This window comes from Natator depressus, chromosome 6, assembly GCF_965152275.1.
Source record: "Natator depressus isolate rNatDep1 chromosome 6, rNatDep2.hap1, whole genome shotgun sequence".
NCBI lineage: Eukaryota > Metazoa > Chordata > Testudines > Cheloniidae > Natator > Natator depressus.
Window position 1 is genome coordinate 47,483,055 of NC_134239.1, and position 18,405 is coordinate 47,501,459.

At 40.6% G+C, this 18,405-nt stretch overlaps 1 protein-coding gene and 1 long non-coding RNA gene across 6 annotated transcripts in view; one reads left to right on the plus strand and one right to left on the minus strand.

Annotated features, from left to right (window-relative positions):
- LOC141989004 (uncharacterized) overlaps positions 1 to 11,229 on the plus strand; it is a 61,370-nt gene extending 50,141 nt beyond the window's left edge. For all 3 annotated transcript variants that reach the window (XR_012639893.1, XR_012639894.1, XR_012639892.1), the window contains 2 exons: positions 8,442 to 8,566; positions 10,026 to 11,229. This is a non-coding gene — a long non-coding RNA (uncharacterized LOC141989004). The remainder of the gene's footprint in view (positions 1 to 8,441; positions 8,567 to 10,025) is intronic.
- Positions 1 to 18,405, minus strand: part of NAV2 (neuron navigator 2) — a 354,826-nt gene that overhangs the window by 139,711 nt on the left and 196,710 nt on the right. For all 3 annotated transcript variants that reach the window (XM_074955205.1, XM_074955203.1, XM_074955204.1), the window contains one exon: positions 687 to 1,794. In XM_074955205.1, coding sequence (XP_074811306.1) covers positions 687 to 1,794 — 1,108 coding nt within the window. The remainder of the gene's footprint in view (positions 1 to 686; positions 1,795 to 18,405) is intronic.

An 18,405-nucleotide genomic window follows, 5' to 3' on the forward strand; every position in this document is an offset into this window, starting at 1 on the left:
TCCTAGGCCTCATCTCCACTACGGACATTTTCTAAACATATCTCAGCATTGCAAACACTGAGCTAGCTTCACTACTGTTAGCAACATCACGAGCACCGGTGTAGAGGGGCCACCAACTCCTGCAACCATCTTTAACACGATGACATATAAGAGCCAGTCTAATCAACACAATGTTAAAAACAACCAAAGCAGCAGCTGGACTATCTACATGAGGGCGCCGAACAGGGCACAAACTCCAGCGGAGCTGAACTGGTGTCTCCAACAGTCGGACGTTTTAGACAGAGCCTTGCAGACATCATACCCGCCAAAGGCACAACGCCTATGGAAGCTCCCAGTGCTACACTGCAACTCCACTCTACCCACCACAGGCTAAGACTGCCACAGCTGAACCACATAAACATTACATCTAAAGCACACACACTGTATACACACTATTAATACGTCAGTATCATAAAGTCAGCGTTAAGCAAACACAGTATCTGAGGCAGCAATCATTTACTTATTAACTGTTGGGAACTATAACTATCTCAGCGATGACTGTTGGGTTTTAACAGTAACCTGATAAATTATGTCACTTTTTAAAAAGAACTGTCAGCACCAATGCGACTGCTGTACAGTTTTTCTCCCCCTGCCTCCAAGTACCCATATCATAAGTAGATAAAAATGTCAGGTTCAAAACACCCTACCTGTACATGAAAGGAGCTACTGTGGCAGTGTTCGGGTGGTTGTATTGCTGTTGTGGATGAGGTAGCTGAACACTCACAGTATTGCTTCCGGTAGTCTGTGTGGTACTCACTAGCCCATTGACAGCTTGGGTGCTGCTGCTACTGTTAAGAGCAGACACCCCTCCGATCCCTTTTCCTTCTGAGGAGGCTAAACTTGAAGTGGAACTGGAATTCCTGCTGTCTAGTTGGGTCTTCTGATGAGAGAGCCCTGAGCCAGGTTTCCCACTGCGGCTTCTCTCACCTTCCTTTGCAGAAGTTGGGGCACTTGAGGATTTCCCTGTGGTGTTTTTCATTCCTGGTTTTGGTATGCCACTGTGCGAAGGGGCAGAGGCCTCCTTCTTGGCACTATTCAGCTTTCCTCCTTTAGGGATAAAGCTTGCAATCTTGGAGGACTTTTTTGGCATCTCTGTTGTAGCTGGTGCTGTCTGTTCTTCTTTTGGCTCCTCTTTCATCTCCTGCTTCTCCGTTACGGATATCCTTTTTGCAATGTCTTTGCTTTTATCCTTTTCCTTCTCTTTCTGCTTCTCTTTCTCATTGCCTTTTGGGGAACTTTTCTTATTAGTCAGTGCCCGGCTAAAAGTTCTTTGTGCAATGCCCTTCAGTGCAATTTTGGGGCTACTGGATGTTGGTCCTGGGTTGTTCATATTTCGATTTACAGCATCTATCTCTTCACTTTCCTCAAAGCTGGGAAGTGCCTCTAGTCTTTCACAGCTAGTGTCCCGAGACCCTGAGCACTCAAGGGATGTTCCTCCTGCTTTGGAGCCTCCTTTGCTATTGAAGAGTTTTAATTTCTCAAGCATGGATTTTTGACCATTGGGAGTTGCTTTGACCATTTCTGAAGGTGGTTTTGGAGACTCTGGAATTGGCTGCTTTACAGATAACATGGAAGACGTGGCTGTGTGCTTCGCACTAAGGGACTTGCTGCGCCAGGGTTTAATGGCAGAGCTGGGCTGGGGTATGGCTGATGAGTTATTGCAACTAACAGCATTTGTACTGCTGCTGCTTTGAACTGAAGATGGTACATTTTCATTCATTCCCGTGGACTGGGAGGCTGTACTGTCTGCTGGCTCTGGGAAAAACAAACAAAAACAGTAGTACCTGGTATTAAAACAGCTCTGACTAATGCAATTCCTTTCCATGGTAAAAGGGCTGGTGTTTTAGACTACTACTATTAGGAAAGAAAGAGAGATTTCTCATTGTATTACAATACAAGTTGTATTACAAACTACAGCAGTGTCACTAAACAAAATAAGATTTCTGATTTTTTTCTCCCCTCAGTAAAGTAGCAAACTCTCACTATGGCAATTTAAATGTATTCATAGTTTTACAAACACACCTAAATGAAGGTTTCAGAGTGACAGCCGTGTTAGTCTGTATTTGCAAAAAGAAAAGGAGTACTTGTGGCACCTTAGAGACTAACCAATTTATTTGAGCATAAGCTTTCGTGAGCTACAGCTCACTTCATCGAATGCATACTGTGGAAAGTGTAGAAGATCTTTTTATATACACACAAAGCATGAAAAAATACCTCCTCTCACCCCACTCTCCTGCTGGTAATAGCTTATCTAAAGTGATCACTCTCCTTACAATGTGTATGATAATCAAGTTGGGCCATTTCCAGCACAAATCCAGGTTTTCTCACACACACACCCCCGCCACACACAAATCCACTCTCCTGTTGGTAATAGCTTATCTAAAGTGACCACTCTCCTTACATTGTGTATGATAATCAAGGTGGGCCATTTCCAGCACAAATCCAGGGTTTAACAAGAACGTCTTGGGGGGAGGGGGGGGAGGGTAGGAAAAAACAAGGGGAAATAGGTTACCTTGCATAATGACTTAGCCACTTCCAGTCTCTATTCAAGCCTAAGTTAATTGTATCAAATTTGCAAATGAATTCCAATTCAACAGTTTCTCGCTGGAGTCTGGATTTTAAGTTTTTTTGTTGTAATACAGCAACTTTCATGTCTGTAATCGCGTGACCAGAGAGATTGAAGTGTCCTCCGACTGGTTTATGAATGTTATAATTCTTGACATCTGATTTGTGTCCATTTATTCTTTTACGTAGAAACTGTCCAGTTTGACCAATGAACATAAATGAAGTTAAACATGCAAAAGGCAGATGTGTTTGAGAGACTCCTGTAGATCTACACTGCATCTTCATTAGCAATTACATTTGCATTATTATCTGACCAAGCCTTTCCCTCTGCTTTTAGAAAAATCCTTACTGTTCAAGTTCATTTCTTAAAAAAACCTCAAGTGTATTTAAAAAGAAAAACTGCATGGAAAAAACAAAACAAAAAAAACAACAACCGTGAAGTTATTTCCAGTTAATGGTGGTTTCAAATTCTGATATCCATTAAAACCAGAGGCAATCCCATTCTGCAAAAATAAAACCAATTGTGTCCTTATTTATGGAGTGAACCTAAGTGATACATTTTTATCTAATAACTCCATCCAACTGTAAGAAGAGCTAGTGTCAGTAACTGCAAATCCTTCTTCAGTGAGCATGAATCGCTTGTTTATTTAGTTTTTTTTAATGTTACTTGCTTTTCTTAAATAATAAGTTCAAGAGAGCTTGAAAATCACACTGGCTTACTCACCTATCAGTGGCCACTTCTCCTCTTCTGAAGTGTTTCTTTGCAAAGTTTCCCTTCTGGAGACTTTACTCTCTCAATTATCACAAATATGTTTTCTGTTAAACGGCTCATGTTTCCAATTAACTTTTGTCATCCCTAACTGTTCGGCTGCCCAGCAGCCTGCTGGGGATTAACGGCTTTTACCTATATTTCCCTGCCCTCTAGCAATAAAGTAAACTGAATATAGAGCTGCTTTTTTTAATTTAAAAATAAACAGCAGTTGAGAACGTACGTTTTCAGCAGCAGGAGCAGCACTGTGAATTCAGTTCTGTAAATCATGAACCGCTGCAACCACACAGGGGCTGTTTTACTTCACTTTCAGCTGCTCACTGAAGATATAGCTTTGTTAACCTCACTCGTATGATCCAAACCAGACCTCCCGAAGATTTAAAGCACATACATCTTTATGACTTAGTGTAGATCTGTGTTTCTAGGAGTGTTGGAGATCCCTTTATAATATACTCAGAGTCATTTCACATTGTTATGTATCAAATGGAATAACAGAAATTAATGGTACTTTTTTTTAAAGAGAAGTCAGAACTTAAATGGGAAGATTTCCAGTGCTCTGTTATTAACTATCAACTACTAGAGTGGCTGGTCTTTCTAGCCCTTTCTTCTGGAAAGCGTTTCTCAGGTAGATGGAGAGAGGCAGTATACAGGGCCACCTAGGGCTTGATTCTGAACGCATTTACCACAGGTTTAACTAGAGCCACTCTATTGACTTCAATACAGTTACTCCTGATTTACTCCAGTGTGGGAGCAGAATCAAGTCCCAAGTGTCCCACATCCTATTCTGCCAGGTGGTGCTTGAGTGCCACTCTCTCTGCCTGAGCTCAGCACTCCAGGCTCAATCATATGGATTAGGGAGTGTGGAGCAAATGCATTGGATGGCGTAGGAGTCACAGGGGGAGCAATGCCACTGCTTTTCACTCCATGTTTCTGGCAGTAACTTGGTTCTCTTTGCTGCCACTTCCCCCACCCATAGCAAGGAGGAAGCAGGGTAAGAATTGTGCCTGAATCACCGTGCCTCTAAGGCTACATTTACACAACACACCACTGGCAGCGGTGCGTAGCATACATGTAGCTACACTCCTCAATGGATAGCATACCACGTCCACACTGCGGTGCGTAGCTAAACGTCAGCAAAAAGCTCTGGCAGGAAAGTTGGGGGAAAAGCTGTAGCAGCTCCTTGCTGCCAGAGCCTTTCAGTACTGCCAGAGTTGCTCCAGCAGCAGAGAGCTGCCAGAGCCTTCCCTGTAGCGGATAAAGGCTCCTGCAGCGAGGAGGCAGCAGGACACTACCCTGGTACAAATAGCAGTGCAGACAGAGAGACAGGACTGGGGCGAGTAGAGAGCCACATAGGGTAATGTATTCGGGTACATACACATACCCTTCATGTTTATCTAATCTACTCACCTAAGCCATGCTTCACCATCTACATTATTTATACCCATATTAGGTGGACCCATATGTGTATGTACACTACATACTGCCGAAAGAAGGGTGCATTGTAGATGCGCCCTAAGGGTATGTCTACACTGCAATTAGACACCGGTGGCTGCCCTGTCCCAGCTGACTTGGGCTTGGGCTAAGGGGCTGTTTAATTGCGGTGTAGATGTTGAGGCTCAGGCTGCAGCCTGAGTTCCAGGACCCTCTCCCATCACAGCCTCTACACCACAATTAAACAGCCCCCTAGCCCAAGCCCTGCAAGCCCGAGTCAACTGGCATGGGCCAGCCATGGTTTTTTTAATTGCAGTGTAGACATACCCTAAGGGTTACTCTTGGGGTGGTACAGCTTCTGAACTATACCTTGCTGAGGGCTGTCCCTAAAGTAACAATCTAGCCCAATGGAACCATGGAGTAAGATGCAGCTCAGCATGTGTAAAGAACCTGGCTCTTTGAAAATACTGATGAACACTCCAGCTTTTTTTTTTTTCACAACTAAACCTGTGAACATTAGAAATTGTGTGTGTGTGGAGCGGGGGAGGGACAGCTGTTAAAAAATTAAGAAAAAAGTAAAACTTCTCTATGGGCATGAAAGCTGCCATTTTTCTGCTACAAGGCAGAAAGGAAAAAGTTAGGGAAAGAAACTAATTCAGCATTCAAATAAAAGGAAAAGGTATTGGATTTAGACCACCAATTTTAGATAGGCGTCAATAAATGATTTTTAAAGATAGGTCAGTTAACTCTATATTTGTTTTAATATTCTGTAGCTTTTAATCACTTTGTTAAATGATTTCAAATGAGGATACTAAAAAATGGCATCTAAGAAATGGTCTGTCTCTAATCTATGTACATTTTCCTTGCTTCTTTAGCCAAGTACTAAGATTAGATTACTCCACCAGAGTGGCCTTGTATATTCATGGAGACTCCTAAGGTATTATCCCCATTTAACAAAGGGAAAACTTTGTTACAGAAATTAAGTGACTTGGAAAAGGCTACAAAGGGAACAGTATCAGAGCTAGGGTTAGAACTCAGGAGTTCCTGGTTCTCAGTTCCCCTCTTTCAATTTCTCCCTTTTCCTGTCTACTCAATCCCAACTCCCCCCAGCCCAACCTTCTCTCTCACACACACAGTGGCCACCGGTCCCTCACCACACACACTTAAATGTGGGACCCAATTCTCCTTTCACTTATACACATGTAAAACTAGTGTAACTCCAGTAACTTTAGATGAGTTACTCCTGATCTATGCCGGTGTCAATGAAATTAGAATTAGTCCCTGTTGCGAAACATTGGAGTATTGTAATAGATTTTGGGGCGGGGGTGGGGGGATGGTTGGAATAATCTATGAACCAGTATAATGCTATTATTAGTTTCTGTATCTGATACTTTCCAGGGAAAACCATTTGATGTCCATGAACGTCTGACTTTGCATCTCTGCTTTTATTAAAAGATGTGCAAAACCTCACGAAGCCAGATAGCCAAATTAAAACTGTTCTGTGGGGGAAAAAATTGCTTCAACATAAGAGAATTCCAATCATCTAGAATTATCTGTTCCTTTGTTACAACCAGCTTGCCAAATGTTTTTATTCCTACTACAACCAACCACTTATATTGGTAAAAGAATTGGGTTCTGCTCCAAAAGTGTGTATTAAAATGTTCTTTTTCCTTAAAAAAAAAAAAAAAAAAAAAAAAAAAAAGCAGATACCCCAGCATAGCAGATACACTAGTGTGAAGGGAAAGGTTAATTCAAAAGAGCATAGACCTGATGAAAAGCTGAGTGAGTTTTATGCTCAGTTTATTAATTCCCTTGTGTTCCTTTGTGGGGGAGATATTTTCTTTCCTCGGCAGCCTACATTAACTAAATTGACAATAAAAGAAATGTGTCCTAAATCAAAAGACAGCATAGGGTAAATAATCATTTCTCTCCTCATTTCAAAGACAAAATGTTGGCCTGAAGTCCATTTTATTCCCAATGTTTCTGTTAAAAACATGTTGGTGGTCTAGTACCAATGCCAATATACACTGTAATATGGGTAAATCAGATTTCATCTGCTCTTGTAAAACCTTAACTGCATCTGCAGACCTATCAATTTGTGATGAGAAAAGAAAATCTAGAGTCTTATGATTTAAATTAGCCACTTAAATCTTTGAGAGCACATATTATAATAAGGTATAGAGAAAATATATGCTCTTTCCTACGATTTGTCAAGCTAAATCTCAACAAGTGCATTCTCATTTGTTTCAACTGAAAACCGTCTGAAACGCAGTCACTAGAAGCAGCAAAAAGCAGCACTTACACAGATGATGTTCTCAACGTTCTCAGTAAAAAGGTCAAGATCTTTACAGTATCTTTCCATTAAAGCAAATAAAGGTATGTCCCTTGATTTCAGAGCTATGGGGAACAAACAAAATGTTCTCATGAAAAGACAAATCCTTAGTCCAGTGCATAGCTTAAGTAACCAGGCTACATTCTGTGTAATAGATGCAGAGAAGAGAGAAATCCACACTCCAAGTCCAGGTTAGAAAGTGGTAGTAGACCTGTTCTGTGGCCATTATTGTAGTCTCAGAATGGCAGAAGGCTGTTGTGTTGCTGCATTCCCAGGGTAGAGGAATGACTGGTGTATCTTGATTCTTCCCCCGTCCAGCCACCAAACCATCCTCTTTCCAGGCAGTACCAAATGAGTACAGCAAAGGCAGCTTCAGACCTCTGCTGTATTAGTGATTCATCATGCTCGGCAAACAATGCTTAGGGGTTATTGTGGCTTACATATTTCTATCAGGAGTCTACTGTAAAAGTAGAATTTTTCCACAAGCCTAAGTAATGAGACCACGTACAGAGGAATCTGCTTAATGAGCTAGCTCTGCACATGGCCTTTGTCAAAATTAGCCAACTTTATGATTAACAAAAAAGGTACCATTTCAATAGTAATGCTGCTGCCTATGGAGCTGTAGTGAGCATACTGCTGGACTGGGCAGGCCCTCTGGTACGGGAGGGTGCACTATCTGCACTGGAATAGTGACTGAGCCTGTGTCAGCGGCAGCGGCAACAGCAACCACATGAGGTGCACCATCATTTTTTTTTCTTTAAAAGCAGAGATTCCCAGAAAGGGAAATGCTCTGTGATCCCATAGTGAAGTGTACAACAAACATCTCATTTAACTGAAAAGAAATACACTTCACTGAACTGGATAGAATCGCTTGCTTCCACTTTAACCCACTGGATTTCTATCAAGATGTTTCCCCCTTTAGAAGGGATTTAATTTACTGTAATATGAAACAAAAGTCACATTTATTCCTTGAAACCTGGAGCATTATTTTCCCCCAACAGGAGGTAAGCTCTATTTGGTAAACTTCAATTGCTGTGCTGGATACTCAGCACTTCTGAAAACCAGACCCAAGATGTGTGGAAATGTCATTCAGGAAATTTTCACATTTCTGCAAAGTCCTCTTTTGTTCACATTGAGCTGCAGTATTTGAAACAACAGTTCAGTTGTTTGTGGGTTTATTTAATTAAGATTCAGCAGTTTCTGAGAGTGGAGGGGGGGAAGAAGCTGGAGCCCAGACCACACTTTTCTCTCATTGTCTTGACATAACTGACTAAGACACTTGAATTCCTTGTTGTTTTTGTTTAGTTTCAGTAAAACTCAAAAGACTCTCCACATGACTGGCTAAGAACAAGGCCAGAGGGACCTTTATCGTCCGGATACAAGTTATGCCATTATGAAATAATGAAACAAGTGGACTGCTTTCAAAACCGGTGAGTTTTTAATTTAAACCTAAACAAATACCACCCCTGTTCATTGTTCTTAAAGATTTCTCTCATTTGTAAAAATAAATCCCTGAAGGCCTGGGGTGACAGAGCCATCAAAAGGCATTAATAGGCTGCAGACAAGGGGCTGTAACTGCACCCCCTCACTTGGATGATATACATAATTTAATATTCAGTGTTCCAATCTGGGCCCACTTTAACTGCAGTCAGAACACTGATATAGAAATGGCAGGCACTAGGAAAAATTTAGACTGATAATACTGAGCAGGCACTCAGACATCAAACTAGACAATATTTGTTACTGAATGACTTACTCTGCCAGTCAGTGAAGTTGTGTAACATGCAACAGTAACAATAAAGTGATAGTAACATTGATAGGGTTGTCAATTTTGGTTTGGATGTATTTCTGGAGGTTTCATCACGTGACATAATCTGTAATTAAAGATTAATCTTTAATTCCTGGAGACTCCAGAACAATCCTGGAGGGCTGACAACCCTAAATATTGGTATGCCTAGTTTCTCTCTCTTGTTCTCTGCCTGTGGAACACAAACTTTCATCTCCTGAGGACTAAAATGCTTTAGTTTAACTGCAGTCTTTGGGCTTATTTGCATGAGATGTAATGGTCTGCAACAGGCAGGAGATTAGACCAGCCCATCAGTGCTTTGGATCCAGCCCGCAGGATTGCCACCCCTGTGGCACCATGGGCCCTGTGCCACTACTGAAAGCAGCCGGCACCAAGTCCCTGCGGCCCCTGGGGGAGGGGAGGCAGAGAGCTCTGTGCGCTGCCCTCACCTGCAGGCACTGCCCCCCGCAGCTCCCATTGCTCACTCTGCTGCCACCCCGGAGCCGCTCCAGGTAAGCGGCGCTGGGCTGGAGCCCGCACCCCGAACTTCTCCTGCACCCCAGCCGCACTCCTGCCCTGAGCCCCTTAACCCCCTGCCTTGAGCTGCCTGCCGCACCCCTCCTGCACCCCAACCCCCTGCCCTGAGTCCCCTTGTACACCACGCACTCCCTCCCGCACCCCAACCCCTGCCCCAGCCCTACATTCATGGCCCTGCATGCAATTTCCCCACCCAGATGTGGAACCTCGGGCCAAAAAGTTTGCCCACCCCTGGGCTAGATGATCTGATGGACTAATATGCCTTAAACTCTCTCTAGATATAAGACATCAACACATTCTAAAAGACTGAATTTACATTTTAAGTGAGTGAGTCTATCTGAAATCTGTATCTGTACAAATACTTGGCTAATGTTTGTGTTCATACCAATGCACACTCACAAACACAAAATCTGTTAATCTTGGCTACCAAAAATGGCCAGTGCTCACAGGCGTGGTCTTTTCTGCTGCACCTGCTGTAGTTCTATGAGCAACTCCCTCTTATAGGCCAGGATTTCTTCCATCTCTGCTTTCTGACCAATGAGACTGCCTTTCCCTCCCTGACCTAGTTGGTTTATACAAGGTCTGGTAGCTGGAGTGGAGAAAAAAGCCTACAAGCACAGAAGAGTTTCAGCATGGACATTTTATGTACTTTCGGGTACTTCACCACATAAAGGTCCAGACTGTGCCTCAAAGCCACAGCCTGCGCTGGAGGGAAGGATGGAGCATATCGTAAGCAACAGCCCTAAGGAGGAATTTTATTGAGTGAGCCAGATTTCCTGCTGGGGTGCGAGTACAGCAGTGGCAGATCTGCCACTCCAGGAGACAGTGCAGCATGCACTCTGCTCTACCTCTGCAACTTTGTAAACTGATGTGAAGAAAGGGTGGGGCCATGGCTTCATTCTCATCCTGCCCCTCCCGGGGAGGTTATGATACTAGCAAGTATGCATTTTTCAGCTACACTATAGCTGGCCCCTATACAGGAACTGAATGTCGGGGAAGACAGTTATGCAGGCTCAGCAAAGAGCCCAAAGACTGAATGGACCACGCAGACTGAACTACCTTCTTGCCTTAGAGATGTCCCTTCCAGGTGAGGGTGGAAACACACTGGCATTTGTGCAGCAGTGTTGGAAGCTAGCATTACTGCTGTGTCTGTCCTGTGGTTGAGTAGTGGACTTCAGTTTTTGTGGCTGCCCATCTGAATCAATTCACTCAGCAATAAATAAATGCAAATTTATATTAAAAAAATTAAAAACTGGAAATGTGTAATAATTGTTGCAGCACTGATCAAACAACCAGGACATTCTGGGCCAGATCTTCAGCTGGTATAAATCAGCGTAGTTCCATTGTCATCAAGGTTCTCAAGATTAGGTTTAAGCTTCACTACGGGGCTTGGATTTATTTTCCTGCTGAACTGTGCAAACTAAGGACACCAATTAAGTTTCCTGGCTTTTGCTGGCTGTTTCAAAACGTTATTTAAATATAGTTTTATTCTGTTTTTAATATTTCTAAAGTTTATACCAACTATGGCAAAGTTTCTGTCTTGTATAAGTCTATTTCAGTGGTTATTGAAACTTCAGACTCTTTCTGTTTAGGTAAAAAGATCTGGGCATATTTTGAAATGCCAAATTCAGCTAGTTAAACAGTTGTAAGATTAAACACGGTCATGATTTACTTCATAATTGTATCTTGTCCTGTAACTGTATTGTACTGCTGGATTTACTCTGCAATGTCTTTAAGCTTCCCCATGGACATATACACAATGTAAACATACTGTCAAGATTAACTGAGATGGGCCAATTGTCCTCTAAAAATATGTTTAATGAATAAGAAATAAATAGTAGGATAGTGGCTAGTAAAAACTGCACAATGTGGATTTATTAAAGTGCAACAAAAATCATAACACAAAATTAAAATTACATCAATAAATAAATAATTAAAAGAAGAATTCACAATGAAAAGTTGTAGAGTAAGATTCTAGGCTAACCAAGAAATTTGAAGCTTAATTGAGAATTAGAAATGTATATACACTGTAGTCAAAACTCCTTTCCAGGCTCCTTAAGAAGCGTTTTTATGCTTCACCACTATTACATTAGGTTTGCTCTAATTAGGAGCCTCAATATAAGAAGTAGAATATAGGGATTTCCCAGTACAGCAAGTAAGATTTAACAGACAGAATTAAGAATGGTATGAGGTGCATTTTCATTGCAAAAATACAGCTGCTCTGGCCAGTTCTCCTGCTGCACCCAAAAGATAGAGAAGCTCAGGTGAAGCTGCTGCCAGCTGGTCACCTTCAGGTCACTACTTAACATTGTAAAGGCCCTTGTCAATTTCCATGTTACTTCTACCTGCTGGAACTGAGCAGAGCAGCAAAACCACTGGCAACTGGGTGAAGCTGCTTGATGTCAAACTACTTTCTAAAGTTTGGCAGGAGAATCCAAGGGACTAAATCAGGGTTTTTTAACAGATGAGGGGGTGCTATCCCTCAGGACTGTATAAATCAATGCCATTAGTATAGCACTAGTATAGGTATTTGCTGAGGCAACTAATCAGCCTTGGGAGATAACCTTATGACAGGAGTCAGTGAACTCTCCTTACCGTTTTTGATCTGGGAATATATGCTGCAAAGCTGTGGTGATTTTATCAAAATCTTGCAACAAAATTCTTACCATTTCCCGAGGAGAAATTTTACTCTTTGTGCAGACCAAAATGGCAGCACCACATGTGTCCTAGGTAGCGGATACAGAAGTGTACAGCAATTTGCTACATTTTGGGGGATCCATGATTGCTGTGAGAGTGTGAGACTCTTACGTACATAAAGCTATTTCTAAACAACTGTTAAGCGCTACCAACTCAACTTTTACTAACCTAATCCAATCTATTCTGTTCCTTTTTGTAAAGGGAATGCAGGCTTGTAAACAGGGACACAAGAATGTGAGCCATTGCTGCTATTAAAGATGCTGTGCACATGGAAGGGTGATTCCAACAGACACGAAGGAGTATGTTTCCCAAGAGAAGCCTTGGTACTTCAGCTCTTTGACTGTAATTAAAACCAATAGAAATCAAACTACTAAATCCACCCATGAAAAATACTATGAAATTTGCCTCTAAAATTACAGGAATAAATTGTATTTAAAAACCAACTCCTACAACATTCATTAGTAACTGTTTGTAACACACAAACCCATATGTGCCAAATCCTGTGGACCTTGTAATGCAGCCCTCACTCAGGCAAATTCTTACTAAAGTCAATGAGAGTTCTGCCTGAAGAATGACAAAGTAAAAACTGAGAGCTAGATCATGACTAGCATCCATACAGGGGGGTAATGGCTTTCCTTGCAACACAGCTGCATAAGACCAACCTGGATCTTGGGTCAGGATACAGGGTGAAGGTGGGCAGGGGCTGTGGGAGTAGGCTTGGGGGAGATGGACAGCAGATGAAGCCACACCCCAACTCCCATGCACTGGCTAGTGCAGCTGGCTGGATGCAAGATGGAGAGAAAGTTGCAACTGGTAAAAGGCTAACACAGCATCCTCCCTCTCCTCTGTGGAAAAGAGGCATTCCAGAGAAATTTTGATTCAGAGGGGTGTTTCTGGGGCATAATTCCTTTCAATCTAGTCTTGGGTAATGGTCACAGAATATGGCCTATGCCTTTAAACAAAGGCCAATAACTACATGAACCCAAGCAAATTCTATTATATAAATGCAAAGGATCGAACAAGTAACACCAGAAATAAATATGTTCTGAAGATTTTACACCTCTTTTAGTTAAATTTAAAAAATCACTGGCTTCCCAGAAGAAATCTCCAGCATCAGACAAACAGATCATTCAAATCAGAACACATACACACACAAACATGTTTTTGGTCAAGACATGTCGGTCATATTGTACTGAGGATCAAATTGCACCTTACGAACATTTATCAAATGCCAGGTTTCAGAGTAGCAGCCGTGTTAGTTTGTATTCGCAAAAAGAAAAGGAGTACTTGTGGCACCTTAGAGACTAACCAATTTATTTGAGCATAAGCTTTCGTGAGCTACAGCTCACTTCATCGGATGCATAAAGTGGAAAATACAGTGAGGAGATTTATAGACACACAGACCATGAAAAAATGGGTGTTTATCATACACATTGTAAGGAGAGTGATCACTTAAGATGAGCTACTACCAGCAGGAGAGTGGGGTCGGGGGAGAGAAAACTATTTCCCCTTGTTTATTCCTCCCCGCCCACTGTTCCTCAGACGTTCTTGTTAACTCCTGGAAATGTGCTGGAAATGGCCCACCTTGAGTATCACTGCAAAAGGTTTTCTCTCCCCCCACCCCACTCTCCTGCTGGTAATAGCTCATCTTAAGTGATCACTCTCCTTACAATGTGTATGATAAACACCCATTTTTTCATGGTCTGTGTGTATATAAATCTCCTCACTGTATTTTCCACTTTGTGCATCCGATGAAGTGAGCTGTAGCTCACGAAAGCTTATGCTCAAATAAATTGGTTAGTCTCTAAGGTGCCACAAGTACTCCTTTTCTATTATCAAATGCTTTCAACATAAATTATAGTACAGAAAACAGGTTAGGATTATTCACCACTTCTGGTTTCTGTTAACACACACACCACAACTGAAGAAAAATGCCAGTAATTTTGCATCCGTATCACTGAAATTATGGATTTATCAAGACCAGTCATTTAAACTGCTTTGATCAACAATTTGATTTGCAGAGGTAGATCATCAGTCAGAACTATGAGCTGTAGCTCACGAAAGCTCATGCTCAAATAAATTGGTTAGTCTCTAAGGTGCCACAAGTACTCCTTTTCTTTTTGCGAATACAGACTAACACGGCTGTTACTCTGAAACTAACTTTTTGTAACTCTTTCACACTTGATTTGAAACAATTATTCTAAAATAGTTTTTGTTTTTTTAACGAAAAGGTAGAATTTTGTGTGTGTGTTTTCTATGCGCGACATATAGTTTATTTTTAAAAGCATTTTTGTATTAAACAGTATACCTGTGGCCTGAGATTTTTTTTGCATTAGAGCATTTTTTTTTTAATTTTAAACAATATCAGTTTCCAATATAAATGTAACCTCCGCTCTTTAACCTGAGACACAACTTCTTTGTTAAGTTACTAACTACACTGAATTAAGTAGCACACATTTGTGGATTGTGAGCACATTTGCTTTTGGCTGTACTCAGTCCAATGCGTAAAAACAATGCAAATTGTTATTTAGCACCTGCCCTACATTCAGCACCTCAAAAAAAAAAAAAAGTTTTAACACAGTGAAACTGCTAAAATTTGTGAAGCTCCAAGTCTGGAGATATTCCCACTTTATTGCAGCTAAACATTTTCATTACAAAGCAAACTCAAAAGTATAGCCAATTTACAACTTAGTTTTTAACCTCATGTACTTATGCTTTCCTTTTAAAATCTCTATCCACTATTGCAGTCGTTAGCATTAATTAGCATGTGCAAAAGGGTGCTCATTCAACCTCTAAACATAAACATTAGATTCATACGAATTTTACAAAGAAAGAAAAAGCTCAAAAATGCAAACAGCAAAGACTAATGAACATGGATGTTGGATTTGAGAAAAAATACTTCAACTTACTGCTATTTGTTGCATGAACCAAATGTTTCATGCTATAAAAGTTCTTTCCAGTTTTCTTCTTGCTCATGCTGTGTTGATTGATAATGAGGATGATCTTCTTTTCACCTCAAGATCCTCTATTTAATTTTCAGTCTCTAGTGAACTGTTCCCTAGGTTAGAGGGACTTTCCCACTCCACCTCTCCCCCACCCTCACTCAATTGCCTCACAGACTTGGACTGGATGCTACCGAATTTGGCACAGTTAAAAATCAATTTCAGTGATGATCTGGCAGTTTGTTAAAAAAGGGTCACTGACTTTTCAGGATCAATTAAAGTATATCAGAGTTCTCATTTAGAAATCACAGTAACATACTGTATGTAAGGGCCATTTGTTGAGATATCAGGCTTTTCAATTTCACGTTTCTATATGAATATAATAACATACCTATTTACAACAGTAAGTTATGCTCATTGACTTAGCAGAAGAATATTTTGGGGATAGTGAATTGCAACAAATATAAGTTAACTTGAACTACTTGTACAAACTAACTCTCCTAAATTTCATATTCTTGAAAATCTTGGGATTATTCAGTATAGATGAGCCAAACAAGTTCATCAGGTTGGTAAATGCAATGATTTCAAAATGCAAACATCTGATTAAGACCTATAAAATCAACCAACAGTGGAATGATTTTTGTGACATGGAACAGGATATAGAATTTTAAGGGTGATTTTTTTTGTTTATTTTTTTTTTAAAAAAGAAGCAGCTACATTGTGGTGCTGTGAATAGCTTTCCTTTATTATACTGATTAGGAGACAGTTTCTGAACGTCAGAGTAACTGACAAACAATCCTGATGAGTCTCTAAAAAATCTGGTTTACTCAGGACAAATGTGATCATAGAATCATAGAAGGTTAGGGTTGGAAGGGACCTCAGGAGGTCATCTAGTCCAACCCCCTGCTTGAAGCAGGACCAATCCCCAATTTTTGCCCCAGATCCCTAAATGGCCCCCTCAAGGATTGAACTCACAATCCTGGGTTTAGCAGGCCAATGCTCAAACCACTGAACTATCCCTCCCCCCCAAAACATAGAATCTCAGGGTTGGAAGGGACCTCCGGAGGTCATCTAGTCCAACCCCCTGCTCAAAGCAGGACCAATCCTCAATTTTTGCTCCAGATCCCTAAATGGCCCCCTCAAGGATTGAACTCACAACCCTGGGTTTAGCAGGCCAGTGCTCAAACCACTGAGCTATCCCCCCACCCATGATGACAGAATATTTTCTGCATTACTTTAAACTAACCAAACAAAAAGTCTAAAAATATATGTTCTATATAGCATGCCACACTTAAAGGACCAAATCCAGAGGTCCTGCTTTGATTTTAACTTTGTCCAAACTCAGCCACACTACCACTATCAACTGCGGGGGGAAATTACCAGAATTAGCAAAAACAGTGAGCAGGACTTCCAGATTAGGCCTAAAGAGATTAATTTAGCACTATCTGCTTTTGATACATATTCTTTTTCTCCTCTTGTTTGTATGCGTGTTTCTTTAATATGGAACAGCCCACAGCAAGGTGGCAAGTTGATATTAAGAAAGGTAAACTACATTTATTTAAACCTTTTTAAGCAGGGAAATAATAATTGATATACACAATTTTTGGAAATGCTCTGAAAGCTTGGCAAATACTATACTGGTACATTCACCAACAGTGAAACTACAGTCTATGATCTGTATTTCATCTGATAAAAAAAGCACAGGTGGGTTTGATTTTTTTTTAAAGTCTGTCATATTACTTATGGTTTAATAGAGTTATATTCATTGATATAATGTAACCTCAACCATCAAGTTTAAAAGAAAACATTTTTGGGAGCGAGGGGCTGAATCCTTGAAAAGGCTAACCGTATATCCCATATTCAGTAACTCTGTCTTACTTTTCAGCCAGCCAGTCTACTTTTTGCTTGCCCTGAGTCAAGTTGGCCAAATGTCACAAAATTTGAATCTGCCACCCTAACTGTCTTATGCTGGGAAATTATGAGTGCTGCTACCCACACAGAAGGAAGAATCCTTCAACGTCACAATCATAATCCTGAACAGAACGCTAATATATATGTGGAGAATAAATATGAGGACACACTTTTCACAACAGATTTTATTGCAATATTACTTGACTTACATGGTCAAGTCACATATACCACTGGGGAAAAAAAGATATCTTGCTTTTGGTTCTATTATTTGTTATTATGAGTTTGGAAAAAGTGCTTGAGGCAGTACAGAACATGAAGTAGATAAGGTCCTTTCCACCATGAGCTTGCAATCTTAGAAGACAAAATATTTGGTGATTCTGCACTTGCTGGCAAGGGCAAGGAGACCTTCGCGAATCCAAGTATTTAACAAATATTTTATACATAAGATATGTGCAGCTATGGAAGAGGGCTTAGTTCTACATTATCACAGCTTTTAAGGGCAGAAGAGACCATTATGATTGTCTAGTCTGACCTCCTGCATAATACAAACCATAAAACCTTACCCAGTAATTTTTGCATCAAGCATCGTTTGAACTACAGCATATCTTCTAGAAAGATACCCAGCCTTGATATAAAGACCTGAATAAAGACCTCATTGTTACAAATTTGCACCTTATTTCTATCTAAATTTGTCTAGTTTCAGCTTCCAAAACATTAGATATTGTTGTGCCTTTTCTGATAGTTTAAATAGCCCTCTACTATCAAAAATCCCTTAGGTACTTGTAGACTGTGATCAAGTCACCTTTTAACCTTCTCTTGGACAAACAAAATAGTCTGAACTTCTTAAATCTCTCACTATAAAGGCACCTTTTCCAGACCATTAATCATTCTTGTAGCTTTTTTCTGAATCCTTTTCCAATTTGTCAATCTCTCTCTCTCTTTTTTTTAAACTAGTTTGGCTTCAAATTTAGAATTTTCTGTTGTTGAGACTACAGGCCAATTGGGTCAAACAAACAAATAAACAAACCAACCCCAGATTTGCCATGCAAACATTTTTTTCCCCTTTTTTGTCCCTACGTCACTAAAATTTGGGGTTTACCTGGTAAATAAATAGTGGAAAACAAGAACCTTTGGTGCTTTGCCTGTTGCTGATGTCTAATTCAATTAAGCAGAATTACACACACACACTGTACAGTCATTCACTGGATTTATGGATTTTATGCCCCATGTATTCTGCATTACAAATTCTCTTGCTCTTAATAATAGAAGTATAAATAAAAATGAGTGTTTTCCATTTTGGAGGACCTTAGTTATCAAATCAAGAATGCATTTTAGCCTCTGAAATTTGGCTCAAGGGTAATACATCTCTGACCATTTACCTGTACCTGCTAATAAT